Raw genomic sequence first — 26,381 nt, 5'->3', positions numbered from 1 at the left:
AACTACCATTTTGCAGTTATGTCCTTATAATAGAGATATATTTGCTAGCAATAAGTCTCTCGATATGTTGAAAAATTAGTAATTTATGATTCAATAAATACATGGATTTCTATATTTTCACTTGAATACAATTCGCATTAAATTATCGGAGTCCAGCCCTACTTCAACTTTGTAATTTTGAATGTAGTACCTAGGGGTCGTATCTGTACAGTTACTAAATTCTATAGGTAGGTATACCGTTTTTTGACTAGATGGCGCTCGACTTTGTGTCAAATAGGAAATAGGAAATACACGTAAATTATCCTACTAGGTTAGTCTAGATACAAAGGTACAACTTATAATTCTGCAGCATTATTTAGTACATCCTTACAACATATCTGACAAAAAAATGTCAGTACTTCACAAATTATAACGATCAAAATAAAGCAGAAACTGACAACTGACGTAACGTCAAATTCCGTTTCAAAACCAACCTCACGCTAGTTTTAAATCATCATGAATACGTTTCAAATCATAGTTGATGTGACGAAATCGTTTCAACGCCAGAATGAATGTATTTGAATCACATACGAAAACGAAAATACATGAGCGCCAGAAAACGTCTATGGTGCTAATTAAGGAAGCAACGAGGGCTAAATTCGTTTTTCGGAAGCAATGGTCAAGAAACCCTAGAGTGAGAGAAGGTAGCAACGATTATATAATCAGAAGAAGAAGAAGAAATTTGAATTATCTTGATAATCGATTCGATATCTTGAATTATTATGATAATCGAATTATCGAGTATTTTTAATTCGAATTTGCCCATCACTAATCTTATAACTTATAGCACAGCATAGTAAGTAAGCTGTGCTTATAGTTGAATAATTCCGAGACGCAGGTTAAAAAGTCTGTGGCTGACTGTATCCATACATAAATTTTTAATAAACTTTCACGAAATGGAAAGAATAAAGATTGCTAGTGCTGATAGGTTGTAGTACTTTATGGTAAAAACCATCAATTCAAAATTAAAACATGTATTAATAAAAGTATGAATTGGACTAACATCCAGATTATATGCATGACTAGTAGATTTGAACTTATTTTTCAGATTCATTAATTCAGTAATGAAAAAGTTTATGGAGTCGAGTGAAATGAATGACTATTCAATAGACGAATTGAGAGATAAGTATCCTTTTTGCATTGTATGGACACCAATACCATTATTAACATGGATATTTCCAGTCATTGGCCATATGGGTATTGCACTATCTTCTGGGATCATAAGGGATTTTGCGGGACCTTATTATGTATCCGAAGACAACATGGCATTTGGCAGACCCACAAAGTATTGGCAACTTGAACCTACTTTAGCTAGAGGGTCCATCAGGTATAGAAATTTATACTTTATCAAGTACAGTTTTTCAAATCTAGGAAGAGACTTAAATGAAAGAGATTGGAAACTGTCGCAACAAGATCATTTGCGCATCTGGTGGCAGGACCATATTGGAATTCAGAAAGCTCTTCCTACATTTGGCAAGCTGTACATATAATATAGAAAGTATTTATCAGTGCTTAAGTAAAAACTAATATGGATAGTGGCATAAACAAATTCATAAATTCACAATATGGTCTGAACTCCTGACAGATGAAGACATGAAGGAGCGAGAAATGAAACTTTCAAAAACCTCTTCAGCAGAATGGACTTGAAAATCATAAAATTCAGAAAGCAACCCACCAAAGAAAGAAGGAAAACAATAAAACCGGGATCACAAAATAAATTAAAGCCATCCTACACTACGTCAGAGTAGTTACAGATAAAATAAGATAGATTCTAAAACGACACAACATATTAAACTATGAGAACAATCAGAAATTTCTCTCAAACAACTCAATAGACAAAGTTAACCTAAAAAACCAAGGCATATATAAGATAGTTGTGAAGTTGGCGGTCATTTTCCAGTAGCCATTTTTAACTAGCAGCAAAAACATATATAATGTGAATGGAAATTGTATCACATACAGTTTTGCTTTGTTTCTTAATTAAATACAGTGAGGTTTATTTTGAGGTAAAATTAGGCCATGGTTTATGCTTGAACAAACACCTGCACGTTGTCTTGATTTCATTCAGGTTGGAGCCCAGCTCCCTTACCCTTTTGGCTGATCTTTGTCGAAGAAGGACAAATGGGTTCATGACTGAGGGGATTGAACAAACATTTCCTTTATATTTAGAAAAATGTTTCACTAGGCTCATGGCATTGACATTTTGTTTTGATAATCATATTTGTCTTGACTTAATGAATATATCTAGTGTATCATGATTTTTTTATGATTATCATCTCATCCTATTCGGAGTAGACAGTTTGAATAGACTATAGAATAATATACCTAGAGACGGTTCATTTGGGAGCCATCTGAAGGGTAGTTTATACTTGAACGAAAATTTTCAAAAATACTGTTTGTCAGAAAATGTTCAGCCAAGTTCATATTAAACACTTCAAATAAACTGAATAAATAATACACCAATGAATGTTTGATTTGAGAGCTGTCTAAGGGGTAGTTTATACTCGAATGAAACATTTCAAAAATTCTGTTTGTCCTTAAAGTGTTATGATTTATTTCAAAGCCATCTATGGTGTGGTTTATACTTGAATGAAATTTTCAAAAATTCTGTTTATATCCTTAAAAATGTTCAGCAAGGTTTATATGCAGTTCAGACCACCAAAGAATAATATACCCAAAGATAGTTGCGGAATTGGTCGCGGTGGTAGTGCGCCCAGTCACGATCGGAAGACCGTGGATTCGATTCCTGCCTCGACCAGATATTTTTCTCGAGATAATTTATCTGGTTGAAGCTGGGATGATTCTACCACCGTGTTAGGAATCACACGTTAAAAGGTAAGACCTCGTTAGTCCTTAGCTCGCACAAGTTTCTCAACTTCTGAGAGTTGTCGTTCATATGGGGGCGACACCTGATTAATGGAAAAACAGATTTTTAAACAGATAGCTGTCTAAGGGGTACTTTATGTTAACTATTATATTCCGGGCAAGCTATTTTTATAAAAGATTCTTAGAAATTCGACTTCGAAATGAAAATCAAACATCAGATGGTATTTTTGAAAACAATATGTTCAAAAACGAATTTTTAAATTAAGTGATACAGAAATATTTGCCTTTTTGTCCACTTTGGAGCTGTTTGATGATATCCTATTCTGAACCTACAAATAATTCTCTAGTAGAAACATTTCTCACATACGAAAAATGGTAAACTCAAAAAAGAAATAAATCTCAAATGTTCTCAATTCATCAATCTAACGAGAAAAACTCTCAAGAAATGTGGTGTCGAAAACCAAAAAACAGTCAACAACCCATTTTAATGCTCGTTTTTTAAGAGACTATATGGCTTTCAGTAAAAACAAACAAAAATTATATAATAATGAAGTACTGAATTTGGCTCATATATTGTTTATGTGAGCCAAAATATAACAGTGGTACTTCCTCACATAAATACTAACAAAGATTTTTTAGATTAGTCGAAGCATACAAAAAGTTGATAAGAATTTTACACAATCACAAAGATAATCTGAGTTATGAAAAGAACATAGGTCAAACAGAGTGATTTTTTTTTTGGTAGTCCGCAAAGTGAAACATGAAAATTCTTATGAAAATATAGTTGAAACAATTTTAGATGAAAGCCCCACAATACCTTAGAAATGAGGCATGGAATAATGAATGAAGAATTGGCTAAAATATGAACTCTCAAAAATCACAACAAAATTTTGTGAGAGTGGGCTTGATTACACACCTGAATTATCCATTCTTGGGTGCTTCTCTACATGGGCTAATTGGTGACAATAGTGTCATAGAAGTCAAATGCCAGAGATCTCTACCCGGAAAATTATAAATTTTATTTCATCAATATTGCTTCATCTGATATTTTGGAAAGCTATTAATGTTATTTCCAAAAACAGGGCATATTGAAAATCAAAAATCGTATTTGGTGTGAATTGGTTACTCACATTAATGAGGGTATGTAGATGCCAGAAAATATGAACTCGGAAATGGCAAATAGAAAGAGGACAACATTTTGAAAACTTTAATTTTTTGTTAATGATCTGATAACTTATCCATGCCACTGTAAGCCACTTGAATATAACCGAAATAATACTGTAACAGCTTTATCAGATAACGACTTGCATATTCAAGAAATTCTTATTGATTATTTTCATACTCTTAAAAATAAACAGTGTTGTGATTTACTGAAATTCATTCATTCATTCATTCATTTGACACTTTGGTACACTGAAGACATGTGCTAACTTCTTTCACAACACACAAATTAATATATAACAAATGCACCACAATTCGAGAAAAAACTCCACTACCAAATGCTTTCAAAAGAGTCATGCAAAAATTCCTCAAGACTGTTGTAACACTTCCATATGAGTAGTTTATTCACCTCAATATTGAAAAGTTTTTCTGATTCGATTTTCCTGCAAGTTATTAGAATAGTTTATTGCATTAAATAGTGGGAAGTAATTCTCAGTTGGTTCCCATGGTGGGCATCTCTTTCGTGAATATATTCGAATTTGTGACAAATATATTGATATTTTAATGGCAAAGGTAAATATAAAAAGTGCAGTCAAAGGCCCTCTCTTAGAAAAATTGGCCTACAACTATCTTGAAAACCTATATTAAATAATGATCTCATTCATTCAAAGACGTTTCTAAAAACATAACTTCACTGGATGATGGAATACCATTTATTGTATAAAAATCGCTGCTGAAAACTTTCCTAATAAATGATTTCATTGAATTAGATTTCGACACCAAGAACTGAATTTGTCTACTATTGTATAGATTTTTTATGATAACTCTACTTCATTTTTGCTGTCCACAGTAATTGCGGTATTATCAGCAAACATGGTTATGTGATATTCGGAAGAAAATTAAGACACATCACTTATGACCATATATGATTTCACCCATCCCAATGAATTGATTGGGAAACCTAGGCTCGCTTTGACAATCCTATTAAATTGTTACAACCAGTTTGTTCAAGTCAAGATGTGTATAAGTGAAATTTATTAAATGGTATGAAGATGATTTGATTGATTTGTTCTTCCTGAAGGTTATTATTAAAAAGTAATAACCATGTTGGTTATTACTATTACTAACAAATTTCTCAGTTTAGAGAGAGAACAAAGTATAGAGGGAAATATAAGAGCCCTTTTGAATATACTTGAAAACAAAAAAAAAATTACTGACCCATCAAGATCAATAGTGGCTCGAATATAAGGTCATTAACTTTTTGACAATACCATCAATACCCGCGTAGTTTTTATTTGCCATTACTTCAAGAGTATCTAGAATTTCCATTTTTCTGAAAGGGGATGTATCAAAGAAATACAGACTGACGGTATCAACAGAGAAGTTACAGGGAAGTGAAACATTTTGACTGAAATGTGTAGATGCAGCAGTAGATGAAAAATGTTCAGCAAAAAGTTTGAGGTTTGAACTCGAGAGGTGTAACTCTCGAAGCGAAGCAGTAACTCGTCTTGATAATGCCATCTGAGATGATGGCGAAACGTCGACTATCGAATAGTACACAACGGATGAACACCCGGAAAAACAACACATCATATATATATATATATATATATATATATATATATATATATATATATATATATATACATAGTAGAATGGAATAACATAAATTTATGTGAAGGTATGACATTTGTCAAACCAAAAACTCCATTAATGTTTAACTTTTTCCGTCGATTTATATGTTCAATTGATTGTTTTTTACTCATTTTTACTGCCCTGAAGAAGCTTCCCACTAGAAGCGAAAGCTTGGCAAAGTAAAGCAGAGTTTTTGATTTTTGATTTTTTGACTGAGAGACCCCGTTATTCCATTCTACTGTACATTTCTCCAGTCGCTAAATTTTCTCACCATGTATTCTGCTTCATACAGTAGAACTTCTTCCTTAGGGTTGATTTTTCTGAGTGATACTGTCGCGGCCCAAATGGCTCGCGATTGGGGGTTAACTCAAATTGTAGGAGTTATATAAAAACAATAATCATAAGTAGAAAATACTAAAGTTTATTGCAAAAAAAGGTAGAACAACTTAACCCTCAACAATGTTACGCTGGTTCAACAAGCCGATAATATAAATGAACTTTTACTAGATCGATCCTTAGGTACAGTGCGGTGCACTGAGGCTATAAATTTGGAAAATTGAATACTTTCGGAAGTTATTATTTTTGACAATTTGGCTTTTGACACATCTCCACCACACGTGAAAAAAAGGACCCCGCTTTTGAAAAACTTTCCACCTGAATACTTATCTAAAACAACCTCAGTGAAATAATAAAGTTAACATTTTTGGATTTTTTCGTGCAAAATGCTGTAAGACATATCCTGTGTAAATATACCGAAAGCTTGACATATAACAAAGAGTTTTCTTTGTAACAGCCCAGCTATTGACAACCTCACAAATTGAATCGATTTATATATATATATATATATATATATATATATATATATATATATATATATATATATATATATATATATATATATAGATATATACAGTGTGTCCAAGATAAGGATCCTAAGCATGGGAATCTCAGTACCTGTTGGAGATACAGCTTAGGTTAAATTAGGAAAAAGTTGTGTTCTTTGAAGCTTATTTACATGCCGTTTAGAAACTTGAAGAATTTTCATGGCCTGCTGAGATATTTGGGAAAAACGAGAATTTGACAATATCAATTTTATTTTTTTCTGACTTTATTTGAAAAGATATCAAAAAACGAATAACACTTTTTCATTGGCACTTTTAAGGTACTACACGATGGTATTTTTAGATTTTATATCCGACGTTTCGTTTTCAAGAAACCATCATCAACTTTATTTTTTTATATGACCCGAAACAAAAGTACACCCTGTGTCTGATTCCATTTTTTATTACGAACTCAACGATGTATCACATGCCATTGTTTTCTTTTTAGTTTAAAGGAAAATTACATTTTTTCTATTTTAAAAAAAAAATTTTAAATAGGCGTTGCAAACAAATGCTTTGACGTAAATACCTGTCACCGAGCCAGTCAAATATTATTTAATTACACGATAAAATAGTAATTGTCGTTGTTGTTAGCCTGTTTGTCGAGTTGTTGTTTTTAGAGTTATTGTTACTGTTGTCGTTATTATTGTTTATTGTTGAATAGATAATATTGTGTTATTATCGTCGAATATGCCGGGTGAGCATTATAGCCATGAAGAAAAGTTTGACATGCTAACGTGCTACATTTTGTGCCACAAAAATACTGTAAATACAGCAGCAATGTATCTTAATACATATCCAGAAAGAAAGCAGCGATGTTAGTCCGTTTTCTTAGAGCTGGCTCGAAATTTAAAAGAATATGGTTCATTTAAAAAGCCTGTTTCATCTCGAAAAAAGGAATCTTCAGAAGAAGCCCAAAATAATGTTTTACAAGCAGTTGTTGAGAACCCTGAAATATCAACTAGGCAAATCGAAATTAATGTAGGAGTAGCCAAATCCACAGCTCAATTTATTTTGCGTAAAAATAGATATCACCCCTATAAATTTAGGATTTGCCAAGGACTTAAACCAGGGGATTTCGAATGGCGCCTAAATTTTTGCGAATGGTATACACGCGCGTGTGAAGAAGATTATAATTGCCCTTCAAAAATAATATGGTCCGACGAAAGTATGGTCACTAATAATGGTATCTTCAACCGCCGCAATACGCATTACTGGGCTCAGCAAAATCCGCGTGTTAAGAAAATATCAAGACATCAAGAACGTTTTGGGTTTAATATGTGGTGTGCAATTTTAGGAACTAAAATACTAGGTCCGTTTTTTTACTATAATTCTTTGACCGCCGAACGATACCATCATTTATTGCAAAACTATGTAGAAGACTGTTTAGATAATTCACCTCTGGCACAGGTCAATAACTGTTGGTTTCAACAAGACGGTGCTCCTGCACATAATTCTAGACAAGTTCGAGAGTATCTTTCGCAGCGATTTCCTGGAAGGTGGATTGGAACCTTTAGTGAAGTGTCTTGGCCACGCGATCCCCTGACTCAACTCCTCTGGACTTCTTCATATGGGGTTTTGTTAAAAACCGGGTTTACCAACATTCTTTTGAAACTGAACAGCAGTTACGAGAATGTGTAACTGTCGCATTTAACAGTATTACACCAGAGATGTTACGTGATGTTTTAAGTTCTACAGTTAGAAGTTCATATTTATGTTTGGAAAATAACGGAAACCTGTTTGAACACCTCCTTTGAATTAAATAAAAAATGCGTTAATTTCTTTGTTGTTTTCATTACTTTAAAAAAATCATTATTAACCTACTTAAAAATACATTTTAAAAATAGAAAAAATGCAATTTTCCCTTAAACTGAAAAGAAAACAATGGCATGTGTTACATCGTTGAATTCGTAATAAAAAATGGAATCAGATACCGGGTGTACGTTTTTTTCGGGCTATTTAAAAAAATAAAGTTGATGATGGTTTTTTGAAAACGAAACGTCGGATATAAAAACTAAAAATACCATCGTGTAGTACCTTGAAAGTGCCAATGAAAAAGTGTTATTCGTTTTTTGATATCTTTTCAAATAAAGTCAGAAAAAAATAAAATTGATATTGTCAAATTCTCGTATTTCCCAAATATCTCAGCAGGCCATGAAAATTCTTCAAGTTTCTAAACGGCATGTAAATAAGCTTTAAAGAACACAACTTTTTCCTAATTTAACCTGAGCTGTATCTCCAACAGGTACTGAGATTCCCATGCTTAGGATCCTTATCTTGGACACACTGTATATAACAGAATAATTAGTGACTGGATTAACTATAAATCGATTTAATTCGTGAGGTTGCAGTCAATAGCTGGGCTGTTACAAAGAAAACTCTTTGTTATATGTCAAGCTTTCGGTATATATATATATATATATATATATATATATATATATATATATATATATATATATATATATATATATATATATATATATATATATATACCGCAGCTATTAGTCTAAGAGCCAGTGAGCGGCTACCTGCATGTATTTGACCAGACTTACGTTTTTGTACATTGAGGCCCCTATATCTACCGTACATGATATGGGACCTGACTAAGCCCAAAGTGGTGGACGCGGTGAGTGCGCAGGTAGGACAGGTATCAATTTTTTAGTAATTCTAAATCCTATTGACGACGTTTGCCGTTTTGATATTTTGAAATATATTATTATTGTGAACGGAAAATAATAATGGCTGAACATTACCTCGCGTTCAACGTTGTGGCAGACATATTTGAAAATGTTAAAAATAAATATTTTTGAAAGTAATTGACGAGATCTGCCATTGATACATTTCACTAATTATAGTTTCAAAAACCCACATTAATTAGGGCAGAAGTATTCAGTGCGTTCAAGCATCAGAAAATAACAAAATCTGAGATACTACCCGGCCAGATGTCTATGTATTACGATAACTGTTTTACATCAAAATAATGTATTTATGATTTACTTAATCACTGCATTAATTGAAATTAATATTTTTTATGTAGTTCATACAATATTTAAAAAGTTTGACAATAAAAAAAGACGATAAAATACGGAAAAATTTTAAATATCAAGGTATATTAAGGTAACATACATATTTATAAGTATTCATTATTCTTCATTCATCATCATCCGGGTAATGTTCATCGTTGTGTGAATTATCTTCATCATCAATTGAGTCAGATTCTGTGAAAATTAAACGTAAATTGTGAAATATTAATAATTTATAAATAGATTTGAACATATTCGATAAAGAATTGATTTTTATCAACTTACCAGGAATATTGGCGAAAAAAACTCTGAAATCATTGGTGGTGTTGAACATTCACCTTTAATTAGTCGTTGACTAGTTAAGTAATCAGGTATTTTGTTTCAGTTATTTCTAAAATTTCCTCTCTCAAAATAGCAGCAGCTGCTTGCAAGGTATCTTGGTCTTTTAGGTGCGCAAATAATGAGTCATCAGTAGTTGAAACGCCCTTAGGAGCAACAACTTTTCTTTTTTGACATCAAAATTTGAATGTTATCATTAAATTTCTTGTGAATTTTTTCTTGTAAATGATGCGCGGCAAATATTGATGCTTTATCGGAGCTTCCACTCAATTCTTTAAACATATCGGGATACTCTTTATGCAAATATGACAGAAAATAACAACGTCCCCGTTTTATGACATTCTCCTCAATTAAATTACAAATTTCTCTATATAAACGGTTTCATGTGTCTCTCGAGAGATATACCATGAAGTACGGAAAGGACTTTTCACCAGTGACCGTTTGTGATTTCTAAATTTTTGTCGACAAAAATCATGATAGTAGGTATACTTCATCAGAGGCAACACTTTGTATTTTTATCAAAGTTTCATTGTGAATTTCAGAATCTGGTTCCAACTTTGATAAGATATTTATTTGAAATTGATTTTTTTTTGAAGTACGTAACGGCTCATTCTTAGACTTATATTGTTTTTTTATCACAAATTCAGGTTTGCTGAAGCCACAGTTTCAGGATTCTGAACAGTTAATGGTTCTTTTGAATCTTCCAATTGTCTTTCCTCGAACGGCTGATCTACTGCGACGTTAATATTTTTTTCTACAACTTCATCTATCTCAGTAACGTTCACGTCATTCAAAACGGAATCCTGTACCATTGCATCATCAATTATATTGAACTATTAACTGATGTTGATGGTTGTTCAGTCGCAGACGACGACGTACTTTGTAATGAAACTTTTTTGTTGACATCTGCCAAAAAAAATGTTTTTTTAAAGTTGTAAACGTCTTATAACAACTACTATGATAGCCGGCATCAAAAATATATTCCGGTAAAATTACATCGTTGTACTTTATGAAGTTTTCGTAACCCCAAAATATTTCGACATTTTACCATAGTCTCTTCCGAAAATATTAATAATTTTTCAGTTTTTGATGTGTCACAAAAAACACACTGCACTTTATCTATTTCACTCGACATAATGTCAAAAATATTCAACAATTAATAATCCAATGAACAAAATAAAATAAAGCAACACTATCAATTTTTTTTAATTCACGCAACACGAGGCATCTATATGAAGGTTGACAAATATATTGAAAACATCTGACGGAAACCGTTAGATTTGAGATTATAATAGAGCCCTCTCTGGTATAAATCTTATATTATTCAAATAACAGGTAGTAAATATCAGAAAAAATGTTATAGGCTAGAATGAGTAAAATAGTAATACTTTGGAGTGATTAAGTAAATCATAAATACATTATTTTGATGTAAAACAGTTATCGTAATACATAGACATCTGGCCGGGTAGTATCTCAGATTTTGTTATTTGCTGATGCTTGTACGCACTGAAAACTTCTGCCCTAATTAATGTGGGTTTTTGAAACTATAATTAGTGAAATGTATCAATGGTAGATCTCGTCAATTACTTTCAAAAATATTTATTTTTAACATTTTCAAATATGTCTGCCACAATGTTGAACGCGAGGTAATGTTCAGCCATTATTATTTTCCGTTCACAATAATAATATATTTCAAAATATCAAAACGGCAAACGTCATCAAATGCATTTAAAATTACTAAAAAATTGATACCTGTCCTACCTGCGCACTCACCGCAACCACCACTTTGGGCTTAGTGAGGTCCCATATCATGTACGGTAGATATAGGGGCCTCAATGTACAAAAACCTAAGTCTGGTCAAATACATGCAGGTAGCCGCTCAATGGCTCTTAGACTATATTTTTATCAAATACTTTCTTGGTTTTTCTCATTTGGTCTTCAATCGAGGACCGCCTGCCCGGTACTGACGATGCCCAATAGGCTGAAACAGCTGTCTACCGGTGGCTCTTAAATCATCTCTTGATCAATATGGGAATGATCAAAAAGTACTTATCTATTTTTTTATATATATATATATATATATATATATATATATATATATATATATATATATATATAATATATTTATATATATATATATACAGGGTGTCCCTGGACTTCCTCTTTTCCTCTCGGGAATGTATAGATGGGGTCAAAATATCACCAGTACTTCATATAACTTTTTTTCCTAAAATTCTTCGTTACCAAGTAACGGGCCCTCGAAGTTACAAAATGAAAAATGTTTTTCTTTGATAACTTTTCAAGTGAATATTCAAAATCATCCAAATTTTGGTAATTGACTAAACAAATGAATTCCTTCGATGAGCTTTCATGCAGGAGTCAGTTGTTTTGCTACAAAGTCAGGAACGGACTACCCCCGATGGTCCACACCCCAAAACTTTGAAATGACAGATATTTTTCAATATTTTTCAACAAATTAAGGTTACTTGGACAATTTTATGAATAAAAGTACTCGTGTGGAAAGTCGATCGGAGCAACGAGTCTTGATAAAAATGTAGTTTCACTCGACGACATCAAACCCGCTCGTCCACCATTATTTGAAATTATTTGGAATTATTATTTTCCAGCAGCTTGACTGCATTAACCTTTCTAGATTATATATATATATATATATATATATATATATATATATATATATATATATCTTGTCGACGTTTCGGTTCTCCCTTACCCCCAAGTCTCCTCACAGGCTTTGGTTAGCTCCAAGTACTGGAGCTGGAGCAGTTTTCTTATCAAGGAATTTTTTTATTGGCATTCGAAACATTTTTTCTTTGGCAGGAATGTTGGCAGAATTAAAGTGCATAAATTTCCCTGTAGGCATGTTCACTGAGTTTACATCTCTCACATTGTAGTGTACAGTTACTTTCATATGAAGATATGCGATACTTCAATAATTTAGCAGTCTGAACTATATATTGTGCATTACATGATATTATCAATATTCTTGAAAATTCGTGAAAGCTTGGGTATGAATCCAGTAATAATAGGTAACGAATTGAAAATTGTATTGATATGTTGAAATTCATTTTTATTCACTACAATTTTCATTTCAATTATTACTGAAATCACACCCAAGCTTTCACACAAATTTTCAAAGATATTGTTAAATTCAGTTTATTTGTTTTCAAGTTAGGGATAGGAAAAAAATTACGAAATTTTATTCCAAAACATCATCTCATAGCTACCTGATCACGACAATATTCATTGTCAAAATATTGGAAATTTAATGTTATCAAAGTACACTTGGGCTTTTGCTGCTATCCCAAATAATTTCAAGAACTTTGTTCTCAACTATGTATTTTTTGAGCCATTTTCAAGAAAGTATGACAAAACTGAGGTCAAAATCTGCCTACTTCTCAGGTAGTGACACGCTTGAAGGGTTTTGTGACTTGACGCCGGGGTCAATATTTTTAAGTTATCATAACGAAACCAAAAGGCGGACCGCTCGTGATGGTGAAGATGCACTCATATGATACGTATCGAGAGGGTTTGATTAACTGAAAAATAACATGTCGTCACCCTAAATTCAATATAGCCGAACTCCCAAAAATGATGGGCTCTGTTTTTCATGCAATCTCAATAATATGGATGTCAACTGAAAAGTTTTAACGGGAATAATGGTGGAATACAAGATGGCCGCCGGACTAATTTCAAAGAGTTTTAACAGACTAGGGATCTTTTCACATATAGTCAGTGGGCATACTTGAAGGCTGGCTGTAAATCAAATCATCTAAAGGAACGATTCGGTCAGGCCACTCTCATCTTCCTACACTGTAGACTGGACTGACAAACGTATACAATAAACTGAGTTCACTGTGTAAGTTTGAAAATGTCCGTATAGGACTAAACTGCAGTAACGTTAGTTACAAATGAAAGTGGTAAAAAACAGAAAGTTTCATTACTATTTTCTTCAGTATGATTTCCTACTACGTAGTAACGGCTACATCCATCAATTTATTCAAAGAAAATAATTGAACAAACTTGAAATTAAAAGTTGGGTTATGAACAACTACGAGTGCAATTCAATTGCAGAAGTTTGATTCAAAATGTAGAATTTGTTGACAAAAAAATTAAAAAATCTTCGTATACTGAAACATATGGTATTTTTGGATTCCTTGGGGTGAGAAGGTTTCGAATCCGTCAAAAACGGGTCACTTTAGGTTTTTACTTCTGGTCGTCCGATTCCGATGATTTTGACATCAATGGATTTTTTAGATGTCAAAAAACATAGCTAATCATTTTACGAAGCCAAAAGGACCTCATAAACTATTTTCGATATACTAGTAGCAACAGGTCGATGTGGGTACTCATTTCAAGTTATTTCATTTGAAGACTATAAAAAATATAATATCGAGCGCCTAATGTGGAACAGCATAGGAAGAATTGCAAAGAAAATCATTGAAAAAACTTCGGATCGTCACGTACAACATGTCAAATGAAAGAAGAAGAATTGCAGAACTCATCGACAAAGAATAAGCAAATATGGCGCAACATGTCAGAAAGGCACTAAGCCACATATTCGTTAATGATAATTGAATCTCAACGTGCAGCACATTAAATGTAAACGACAGAGAAAAAAAAAGACGACGTAACAAGTCAGAAGGATACTGAGCCGTATTTTTGTTAATAATAATTTATTATCAGCGTGCTGTACATCAAATGAAATGGAAACGAATGCAGAATTCATCGACAATGAAAAAACAAAGATGGCGCAACATGTTAGAAGTGCACTAACCTGCTTCTTCGTTAATAATATTTGGATCGTCATGTATAGCACGTCAAATGAAAGGAAAACGAATGCAGACCTCATCGACAAAGAAAAAACAAAGATGGCGCAATATGTCAGAAATGCACTAACCTGTATCTTCGTTAATAATAGTCGCATCATCACGTGCGGCATATCAAATGAAAAGAGATATGTTGAATTTATCAACAAAGAAAAAACAAAGAGGCAACCAAAAGAACACTGAACCGTATCTTCGTTAATAATAGTCGGATCGTCGCATTTGACGTAATTCATTCACTCAAGACTGAAATGGTCAGAAGATACCAACGGATATGTTACGGTGACTATAAGTTCTGGTAGGCTTTGTTAGGTATCGAATGATGCGTGCAATTTCGTTAATTCCAGCGACATGATTGTTCCAAGACATATTGGTGTCCATTTCAACCCCCAACAACCTTATCGAAGCAGAACGTGAGACCCCAAAAAAATTTTCAAAATTCTGTAACAGAAAGACAAAACTCAGTTGCGGAACGCTTTTATCTACTCACGTTAAGTATGTGTCGGTAGTGTGTAACGAAGTTTACCATTGAATTCACTCGTTGCGCCCTCTGGATGATGTTTGTTGCGATGTACCTTAGATGGTAATATTTATTGTTTATCATTTCGAATCCGTTGTATACAAGGCTTTGGAAATTGAAAAAAAAACAACGTTTCAACGCTTTGTAGACATGTTTGATGCTCTATAGGTGATTTTTGACCAACACTCATTATCCATTTTTTCAATATTATCCCGATTGTATGACCAGCACACATTCAATATTATCGTGATCGCGCGCGATCGCGATGAAATATCAATTCTTTCCCAAATCTAAGTATATTTTTCTGACTTCAACATGATTATTATGATTACATTCTACGAAAAAAAAAATGCTGTCAATTATAATGAATGAGTCAATTTCGGTCCCGACGAAACAAACCCTATAAATACCCATCATTCGCAGTTACTTTCAATATCTCACATTGGTGTCGAGGCTAAGGACAATGTCTACCACGCGGACGACTCGGGTTCGATTTTTATAACCATAAACGTTTTTTCATTAGAATCACGTGTCAAGGGGGGCCCGAGGGGTGATGCGGAGTCCCAAGAGGGGCCGATCTGTGATGCGGAGTACTAAGAGAGCCGAGGGGTAAGGGGGCCCACGCTTGAATCTCTCCGATACTCATTCCATCCTGCATCGATTACGTCACACATTTCCTTTCCCCACTCCCGTTTGAGCCAGAACATACATTGTTCATCTACTCACTACTGGTCTCAGACCTGTTTCAATATTGAAAAGAGGGTTCAGTGAATACCTATTGCCTATTACTAGTGACAAAAGTTGGTTCCGAGCCCTCATCAATTACAGCCCTCTATGGTTTATATTTGTGCTGCCCCACGCTGTATGGTGTGAATTGGCGTCACATCCCATTACAATTTTAAGTTTGTTTGTTTTGCTATAGTCGATAAGTCGTCTAACACTTAGGAGAGGTACGGTATCCAAATCTCCCGGAAAGTAGGCGGAGCAGGCCATAATATTCGTCTTACCCTTCTTGCCCGATAGAGAAATTTGGATGGCTACCACGACTTGGGTGCAGAATGTAAGCAAAAAGTAATAAATACCGTTTCTGATGACCAAACATACTCTGGGTTTCACCCCAGAGCACGCTATTACCTGGAATATAGCTCAGTCCGGTTACTCGGCCTGTATTTCCTGTCCATGGTTCTTGCAGGAAAGCAAGGTCGATCAATTCGTCCTTGAAGTTTTTACCAAGGACGTATGAAGCGGCGTTGGTATGTTGTAAGTTTGCCTGCAAACACTTAAAGTTAACGAAGTGTTGCCGCAAACTTGAAACTCCTCGACTCTAGGAGGGAGGAGAGTGAGGATCCTCAAAGACACTTCCACCCTCCGTTCCCAGGATCGAGGGATGAATAGGCTCAGACGATGAGGTCTGGATACCTGCCGTCTTTGAGTTGCTTGGTGGTTTTTTGGATCCATTTGACGAGACGATTCTCGTCTTCGGTTTCGAAGAGCCAAGTCCACCCTTTTTCCCTGGTTTTCTCGATGAGGCGTTATCCGTCTTCGTTTCCTGAGAATTAACTTTTTCTCATCCTTGGGATGGGTGTGAGCCGCTGGTTTATCCCTATGTTTGGGTAGAGGTTTGATTGAACTTCTCCCCCATAGATGGATTTCCACTCGACCCCGCTTTATTTACTCTAACGGGTACACTATAGTGACTCGGTTGAATAGTTGATAGACCATGGTTCATTTTCCTCAATCTTGTGAGGACCTGGTCTGAGGTCAGTATGTGACTCCCTCCGTCAGGTAGGTAAGCAACACAGATGTGTGGCTTCGGACGTAGGTCCCCTGTGACGCATTTCAGAGAAGCGCCCTACCACGGTTGCAGGGTATTAACTACACCCGCAAGCCAGTCGGCGCTAACCTGATCGTCACAGATGACCTATAACCATCCAGGCCGAAAAACGCAGCTCTGGAATTGTACCTGTGGCCCATCAGCTATACAGCGAATAAAATAGCCCCCTGAAGAGATTCCAACTAATTGGCCGTTAATGAGGTAGTCGGATAATCAAGGTGCGAGATTCCCACCTTGATATCCACGACAACCTTCCCATATGAGGGTGTTTTTGCACGTCAGCTAGACCTGACGATGCCTTAGATTCAGCCGTGCAGGGTTTTCTCGCCTCTGGTTTCGGTGAGTCATCATTTGAGCGCAAAAGTTTACTAAACTGCTCATGGGGGGGTTTGTTCCTCCACCGGAGACAGATTCTGCCTACGCCGCTCAAGAATTTGCTGCAAGGCGGTTTCATAAGATACTCTGCTCTTGAGGAACCGACTCAGTCGATTCCTGGCTGCACCACCAAAACTTTTTTAGGTTCAGTTATTGGATCAGAAGTTGGAGAGGTGAGAAGCTCTCGCTCCTGATCTGAAGTTACAGGGAGGTCAGTTGAAGTCTTAAGCTCGACATCCATCTCCTCTGTATAGACTCATCGTCAGAAAAAAAAATTAAATTTACTCTGTCCATAAAAGCCCCACGAGTAGCTAGAGAAAGAAGGTCAATCACCTAGTATCTCGAAGGTACCGTTAGTGACAGCTTATAGGCTCAGTGTCATTCATCCTTTCTGCACGGATACACACACCTTAGGATTAAGCCATCGTTCGGAAAATAACAGAACAACAGAACCACAAGTGATTCTGTCATACCCGTATCCAGCGGGGCTACCGGAAAGCAGGCATCCGATGGCAGCTTTGCTCAACCTCCATATCCCAAGCCAATGTATTCGCAAAAGCAGCAGTCGCAGTGGTTCAGGCAGTGAAAAATGAACAAGGACAGCCAACACGCCACGGCTAATGACACGAAGGGCGTTGGATTATATTCGACAGGTGTCAGTGCAGTATTCTTCACTGAAGTTACTCCTGTATATGCTATTGGCGATACAACTGCTGCAATAGATTTTCAATTATTGGAACACAATTTTAGACCGGTTTCGGGCTGTTTGGCCACTCGTAAGTGCAAGGTAATGTCTATCATCAACATAGAGTTGATGATTTCCGATAATTAATTGAAAATCGAATTCCTTCAGAATATCATTCCTCGAACTAAGCTGAAGCGGACAACAAACAACAGGTTTGTCGTCGCCCCATCTGCCTGTGAACGAGGCAACCAATCGAATATCCGAAATTTGCCCAGTTCCTCGTATAAGGAAAGAAAACTTTTCACATATAGTCAGTGGGCATACTTGAAGACTGGCTATATATCAAAATCATCTGTATGAACAATTCTTTCAGGCCAGTAGTAGTTGTTTTCTGTTAGGTGTCAGTCCATTAACCTACAGTGTAGGGAGTTGAGACTGACAAACATGTTGTTTGTTGTCCACTTCAGGCTAGATTGAGGAATACTCTGAAGGAATTCGATTTTCAGTTATAGGAAATTATCGACTTTATGTTGCACTACCTTGCACTGACGAGTGGCAAATAATTGAAAATATATTGCGGCAGTTGTATCGCCAACAGCATATGCAGGAATAATTTCAGTGAGGAATCCTGCTCTAAAACCTGTCGGATATAATCTAACGCCCTTCGTGGTATTAGCCAGGGGAGTAGTTGCTTTCTGATAGGTGTCACTCCATTAACCTACAGTGTAGGGAGTTGAGACTGGCCTGAACGAATTGTTCTTTTAGATGATTAAACCAGGAATCGTTTAGAAATATAACAAAAGAATAAAAACTCGATAATGAAAAAAAATAAAAACAAGTTTTTATTCATATGTTCTAAAATAAAGAAAATAACCTTTTAATAGAATCAAATTAATCAATTTATTACATCGCACAATTCATATGATATGAAGTCTTATCACGAGTTTGTCTGTATAGATAAACATGAATACAATATGTACTTCGATCTAGTTTTTCTAAGAAATAATTACATTTTTTTCAATAGGTAAATATTTCTGCCTTGCACTGACTGGTTCGAAGTTAGAGGACGATTTATTAGGGTTGTTTTAAGAAAGAAAGAAGATTCTATTTATGCGGAGTTACTTCGTTTCCGAGATGCAGGGCACTGCAGTTAAAAAAAATAACGTTATTTATGAAATATCATGAATTTCTCAAACCGATTTTGTTGAAATTTGGTACAGTTGTAGTTGAAGTAATAAGGCGCTTATTTAGCCCCAACTAGATAGAAATTATTAGGACCAGTGGCGCACTCAGTGGGCACCTCAGTTACAAATATTGAGAAAAAGGTACGTCGCTGTTTTGTTTTTTGTTGGTTTTTTATATCAAGCAACTGAAAATACAACTTTCTGAATTTTTGTGTTTTCTTCGTATGTAAAAAACTTGATTTTTAATTATTATCGAAAAAACATCTCGCCTATTCATCTCAAACTTGATACTAACTTTTTTACTTCTTTTAATCCAAGCTAATGAATGAATTGTGACTTGATGTTCAGGAAAGTTCTGTAAGAAAATTGAGTATAAATCTGTAATGCCACTGGTTTCAATAGATTTACTATGGAAAAGTCAATAGTTATAGTTTTTTTGTCATATCAGTAATATTTTGAGTTGTCAATTAGCAGTGATTCTATCATGAATGATTTTACTAACGCTGAAGTCAGATATTCTAGTAGACTAATTCCATGTATTAAAACATTTAGAATGCTACATGCAAAACTAAATGAAACTGGAAGTTTTGATGGAAAAGCAGGTGGTGGAAGACCAACAACTACAAAAACGCCTGAACTGGAAGAATCCATACCGTCTTTGATAGAAGAAGATCCACCAATTAGTACCATAAAGATTGCACTGTAGCTTGAAGTAGGCACAAAACAATTTGGAAGTTCCGAAAAAAGACTATAGTAAACTCATGAATATTATGCACTTTAATATACAGGAAGTGATTCTACTGAAACATAAAATTGATTTCCTATTTATCACAGAATACTGATTTGAGGCAGGTTACTTCAAATACACAACTCTGATGGAATACACGCTTATTTTTAAATTTTGCAGAATAACTTTCTTTTGAGGAGGTGTATGTATATTTGTGAAATCGGAGTTGAATGTTTAGTTTATCTATACATATAGATCCCCAAATTGTGAAGTTGATATATTTTTTGATACACTGTATGAGTTGTTATATGAAATTCATGATAATGAATCTTAACTTATTAATATTAACTTATTACATCGAAACATCTGCACCAGAAGAGTAAATAATTTTTTTTGATTTAAATAAATGTAGTTGATAAAGATATAAGAAAAACCACCATATCAAATTCATTATGGGATGTTATATTTACAAATACTCGAACAGAGAGAGAAATTAATAGTGAAAAATACACATTTTTCAGCTCATAGATTTCAGGTGTGTAACGTATCTTACCCCTAAGCATATCCTGAAGCTGCTGGATTCCATCCAGAAAAGATCCGTCCGCCTGATTGGATACCCGAACATCACTTGCAACCTTGATATCTGGAACACCGAAGAAAGGTTGGGGATTTGTTTCTCTTGTATAGATACCTTCACGGAAAGTGTTCAAGTGACTTGACACATTTGATTCCACCAAGAGCATTACATATCAGAAATACGCGACCGATTGAGGCTGCTCATCGGTTTGAGGTTCAACTCAGTACACCTCGAACTTCACTGTTCAAGAACTCTTTCATTCTATTTATGTGGAATAAACTTTCTGAGAACGTTTTTTTTTTAATGGATTTAATCTCCAGCAATTCAAATCCAATGTGAATAGCTATTTTCGCACAGACACCGCTCTTAGAGCGCCTTAGAGATTTTCCTTTAGTGCTTGTGTTTTGCCCTTGAAAAAATTAATTTGGCAGATAACTAAAGGTCGATTCACACATAGCAGTGACGTGACCGGCACGTGACTTCACTGGCGAGATGGTATTATTTTGAATGGGCGTATTCACATCTGCCCAACGCACGACCGCGACAGTGCAAACAGTGATGTGACCGGCAAGCAAACGTGAATTTTTTATTAGTTCCTGACGATATTTTCGGATTTTACGGCCGGCAGTGAAAGTGTTTTTTGCAAAAAACATGGAAGAGAAACTTATTGATTTGATCCATGGTTATCCCGTTTTGTATGACATGTGCAACTCAAAATATATGGACTCTCATTTTAAAAATGATATATGGAGTAAAGTAGGAGCGGAAATGAAGATGGATGGTGAGTAAAAAAACTTTTAGAATGAACACGGGTTCCATAGGTACAATTTATGAATATACATTTTTCATCAGATTTTCATCACATGTTCATTCTATGAACAAACAATAATTTGTGTTTTAGTTTGCTCTTATTTTTTAACAATTTTTATTAGTAAAAATAGGTTATGATAATGTTGAGAACTAAAGGTAGGTTAGGTTTATTTGTAATATATTTTAATTTGATGGGACATTTTGTAGCCAGGGGAGAGATCCGGCATTGGAATTATAAAAGTCAGTGAATGTTTCTCGTACGCGAAATGCATGTGTAGTGGCATTTTCTCCTTGCAAATGTAAATTCTGTAATATGCGATTTCCACCTCTAAAATCTACTTGTGATGTAACATAATTGTATGTATTACAGTCGTATTTCTTAATGAAATCATGCAGCAAGCAGGTGCTTAAAATGATGTTATCTGCGTATTTTGGAAAGGCCTGAATTCTTCTATTGTAAAGCCTAAATTTTTTAACCAAAATACCAAAAGTGTTTTCTGATGTCCTCCTGGCGCGACACAAACGATAATTGAAGTTACGCTTTCGAACATCTAGATTATCTCCTGGATATGGTTGCATTAGGTACGTTTCCATAGGAAATGCTTCGTCACCTACAATGAAATATGGAACTTGGATATTTGTATTGGGTATGTTAGATTTTGCTGGTATATTCAAAGTGGAGAAGCCAGCACCAAACTTAACTTTGAGGGAGTATTTCCAGACCCTTCCTTAGTTATTTATTATAAAATTACTAATTATTATCCAACCCTATGAGCCATGATTATTTTATTTTTTACAGGGTCGTTCAGTTCAACTTAATTTTAACTTAATCTTAATTATAACCTGTGTGCCAAATTTGATTAAGATTGATCAGATGATGTAAAAGTTAGGGTAAAAAAAGTAATTATTTTTCTTAACTTTGGCGCCTTCTAACTTTCTTATGAAACATTTTTGAGCAAATTTTTTTATGAAAGTCCATTTATTTTAAAATTCTCTATCACGTATTAAGATCAATTCATTTTGAACTGAACCACCCTATATAGGTACACCAGATTGAAAATAAACACTCACCTCAAACAAACAGCGAGTCTTCCCCTTGCTGTGATAGCTTTTCTCTCAAAAAACTTTGCTGCGTCGTCTACCAGTTCCTTGTACAATGTAATAAATTCTCCTTCGGTACTTCTCTTTTTACATGCTGGATGAGCCCAGTGACGTCTTTCTACTTGTTCTTCATCCAAAACCATAGCAATCAGCAAAAGTTCTTTATCGGAGAATATTTCCATTTTAAATAGTTAGCTAAACTGCCACAGAACTGATGAAACACTGATCGATATGGATAGAAATCACTGTTAGTTTACGTGTTTAAAAACACGTGCCAGTCACGTCACTGCTATGTATGAATCGACCTTAATAGTGCTATTGTTAAACATATTATAAATGATAATAACTTAGACTTCTTCGTGAATACAATAAGTAAGGAACAATGGCAAGAAATGAACTCTGTCACATATTTCAAAAATAAATTTCTATCCTTTTTCAACACAATCATGATTTCCTTCAAAAACTGTTTTCCTGCTAAAAAATTTAAATTAAATCATAATTTGGACAGTAATCATGAAGTAGCTGGCCTTTATTTTAGCAACCACTATAGATTCTTGCCACGTTGCGTCTTTAATACAGACAGTAGTAGGATCTGCATATACTATTTGAAGTTCAGTATTTGTTTTTGTTCAAGTGATATCGCTTAGAAATATTATGAATAAAAGTATACCAAGAACTGATTCCAATGGCACTCCACGGGATACGATCTGAATATCACGTCTATTATTGTTGAAAATTACAACTTGTGTCAGTTACTCAAGTCAGTTCAATAACTGTTTACTAGTACACACTGGAGGTATGCTAAGATAATTTTTAGATACTTGAAAAGTACAAAAATTAATAAAATCAACGTTTTTCAAAAGAAAATACAGATCCTCAGCTTCAAGGCTTTCTATATGCTGATTGGACTAGTAATTTTATTGACAGGTGATCTTATACCGGATTTGTTTTTAGATTGAATGGTTCTGTTACTTCTTAAGAAAGTTATTTCTGACGAAAGTATGAAGCATAAACGGTCGCTTTATCCAGTATGGAAGCCGAATATATGGCTACAACTGAGGAAGCTATATTTGAAAAACTTGATGCATGAATTTATACAAATCCAATTGTATCAAAGTTTTCAATGACAAAGTGCATTGTGTCTGTTATCAAATCTATCTATAAATGTGAAAGTTTGTGAAGATTGATGTATGTACATATGTATGTTTGTGGCTCTTTCACGCCTAAATGACTGAATGGATTCAGTCGTTTAGGCGTGAAATACAGCTTATACATCAGAATAACATATAGGTTACAATTTACAAAGATTTTATGTAATTTTGGTCATAATATAACGATAAGTATCAATAAGTCGTTACCTATACCGGTGTTACATGCATATAATGTACCATAAGATTGTTTATCTTAAATAGTTCTAAATAAAAGTCCGGGATAGCATATATCTACATATTATGTGGTAGCCACTATATGCAAAATACTGAGCTATAAACACAATTAAATTGGATATTTTTTTTACAATGCACATTTTAGAATATCTGTTAAATTCTTATAAAAATTGATAAAAATGTCGTTTCCAATTATTCAATATAGATAAACTTTGTCTTTTACACTAAGTGACTTGGATGAATCGTTTAAAAGTTATCACGATAAGATTAACTTGACGCAACGCATGAACCATTACGCGTCGCGTCTACTGTAAGACGACGGGGCTATGCGCGGGAGTAGAGGGGCGGTCTAAGCAATGAAGCGTCATCGCCGAGAACGCCGGCAGACGCGTGAGGGCGGACGTCGTTGACGGTTGTGTTAGTTTTGCGGATTTCTTTATAGTTAACATAATTCGTTTCTCGAAGCCATTTATTACTCAGCGCAGTTGGCTGAGTAAAGTAAAAATATAAATTACTAGGTGCCGCCTATTCTTATATTAACGTACATCCGAAGCTACTGAATCTAGAATCTTGAAATATGCAGGTAGGTTCTTTATATAGCGTAAATAAGCATCAATAAGGAATCTCCACCCCCAAGGGGGAAAATAGGGGATCAAAGCTTTGAAGTTGGAAACCTGAAGTTTTGCGTTGGTAAAGAAATATTGTAACTATTTGTTTAAAATGGTCTGTCACGAAAATTAATGTGACAAACCAAATTCTACGCGGGGAAAGACGCGAGCAGCAACTAATGTATCATAAGAGGTCCAAGCATATTGATACTCAGTAAGCTAGTTCAGTGATCCAATAATTTTTCTGGTCCAATATTTTTTTTAATCATGTTGATATTCTTTACCATTTTACTAGATAAGAAATTTCTAACAAACTAACCAAATTAGATCATTTACGCCCAGATGAAGTGTCTGCTGATATTCTCACGAAGGCTGTGAAAAGCATAAATTTTCGATGTGAAACATCTATAATCTCACGTTAAACCGATTTCTGGCACGGCGATGCATGCAGTGGCGACAGGTAGTCATGCGCAAGCAACTGTGCGATTATCTTCCCACTGGTTCGGAGTATATGCGTCCTCATCGCCATACTGTGCTCGGATACGTATAGTGTATACAGTTAAAAATAAAATGTCTGAAAGTGATAATTCAGAAAGTGACAGTGATAATTCAGAAAATGAAATTGGGGAGCCTCCTGCAAAGCCTTCAGTAATATATTGGCCATAACTAGGTAAGATTCTTGAGTTCACTAATATATTAAAGTCACATTAAATTTTTTTATGTATATTTTGATTACATATTTCAGTACTCAACAGTCATCACTGGGGTCACCAAATATTTTTATTGATGTTTCACATCTGCCAGGCGTTCCCTGACGGCTCACATTTTTTTGTACAAATTGGGTTTGTGTAGATAATATTGCATTTTTTGAGTGGGGGTGACGAAAGCCTGCAAAAAATTAAATTATATTTATATTCTGTGATATCTGTAATGTTCTATGACATTAAGAAACTTGATGTTTAAAATAAAGAAGTTAGTTTTATACTGAATGCTCAAGGGCAACAAGTGTTTCATTTCTTTCACGTTTTTTTCACAATATAAATTACTGAACTGTCCAATTAGTCAGTAACTTGTCATATTGATGAATTTTGCCTACAAATTGAATAATCGATTGAATAAAATTGAATTTCTATACCTTCTTCAGTGTTCGGCGTTTCAGAAAACAATCTCTTTCCGTTTTTAAAACCCAAAATTCATTTGAAAACTCTTGCCTTCATTGTAAATAGCTTATTTTTTTTATATTCGTCCAGATGTCATATGCGATAATGTATATACATGAATACATATGGAAAAAGATTGTTGTCTGAAACGTCGACTACTAAAAGATAATAAAAAAAAATATTTTTTTATATTGCAATTTATAGGCAAATTATGAATACGACAAGTTACTTACTATTTGGACTCTTCAGTGGTTAATATTACGCACTAGCTTTTATTGTTAACAAAGTCACCCATTCGTTTTTTGAAATTATATGGTAACTGATGAACTTTTTCGTGTTTTTTTCATTCAAGTTATATAATAACGTTTGTTTCCAATTTTACAGTGGCTGGGATGCAGCGGTAACAGAAGCTTCCGAAATATACAAGGGGCGGATGCACAATCTGATTTGCGATAATTGTCATTCGCATGTTGCAACTGCACTGAATTTAATGAAGTATAATGGCTCTTCAAATTGGAATATGGTGAAATTAGCATTTTCTATGATCGTGTATGGCAAATTTGTCTCATTTTTAGCATTTGTGAAAACTTGGTTACCGTTTACAATTTTAATGTTACTAATACTACTTTGTATATGTTTTTTGTAATTAAACTAACAATACGTGGTT

The 26,381-nt window shown here is 34.5% G+C and overlaps 1 protein-coding gene across 4 annotated transcripts; it reads left to right on the top strand.

Annotated features, from left to right (window-relative positions):
- The first annotated feature begins 458 nt into the window (after positions 1 to 458).
- On the top strand, positions 459 to 26,381 carry LOC141487418 (transmembrane protein 222-like). Of its 4 annotated transcripts, none has more exons than XM_074186484.1 (3): positions 459 to 683; positions 1,088 to 1,366; positions 26,099 to 26,381. In XM_074186484.1, the coding sequence occupies exons 2-3, from the start codon at positions 1,104 to 1,106 to the stop codon at positions 26,358 to 26,360; spliced, it is 525 nt and encodes a 174-aa protein (XP_074042585.1). In that variant the 5' UTR covers positions 459 to 683; positions 1,088 to 1,103; the 3' UTR covers positions 26,361 to 26,381. The 4 variants fall into 4 exon arrangements, with proteins under 4 accessions (XP_074042585.1, XP_074042586.1, XP_074042584.1 ...); XM_074186485.1 differs by lacking the exon at positions 459 to 683 and adding an exon at positions 698 to 835; XM_074186483.1 differs by lacking the exon at positions 459 to 683 and adding an exon at positions 733 to 983.

Source organism: Leptinotarsa decemlineata, unplaced genomic scaffold, assembly GCF_025532065.1.
Source record: "Leptinotarsa decemlineata unplaced genomic scaffold, Ldec_3_MD MMD2_tig00078422_RagTag_RagTag, whole genome shotgun sequence".
NCBI classification, from domain to species: domain Eukaryota; kingdom Metazoa; phylum Arthropoda; class Insecta; order Coleoptera; family Chrysomelidae; genus Leptinotarsa; species Leptinotarsa decemlineata.
This window is presented reverse-complemented; position numbering and strand designations above follow the sequence as displayed.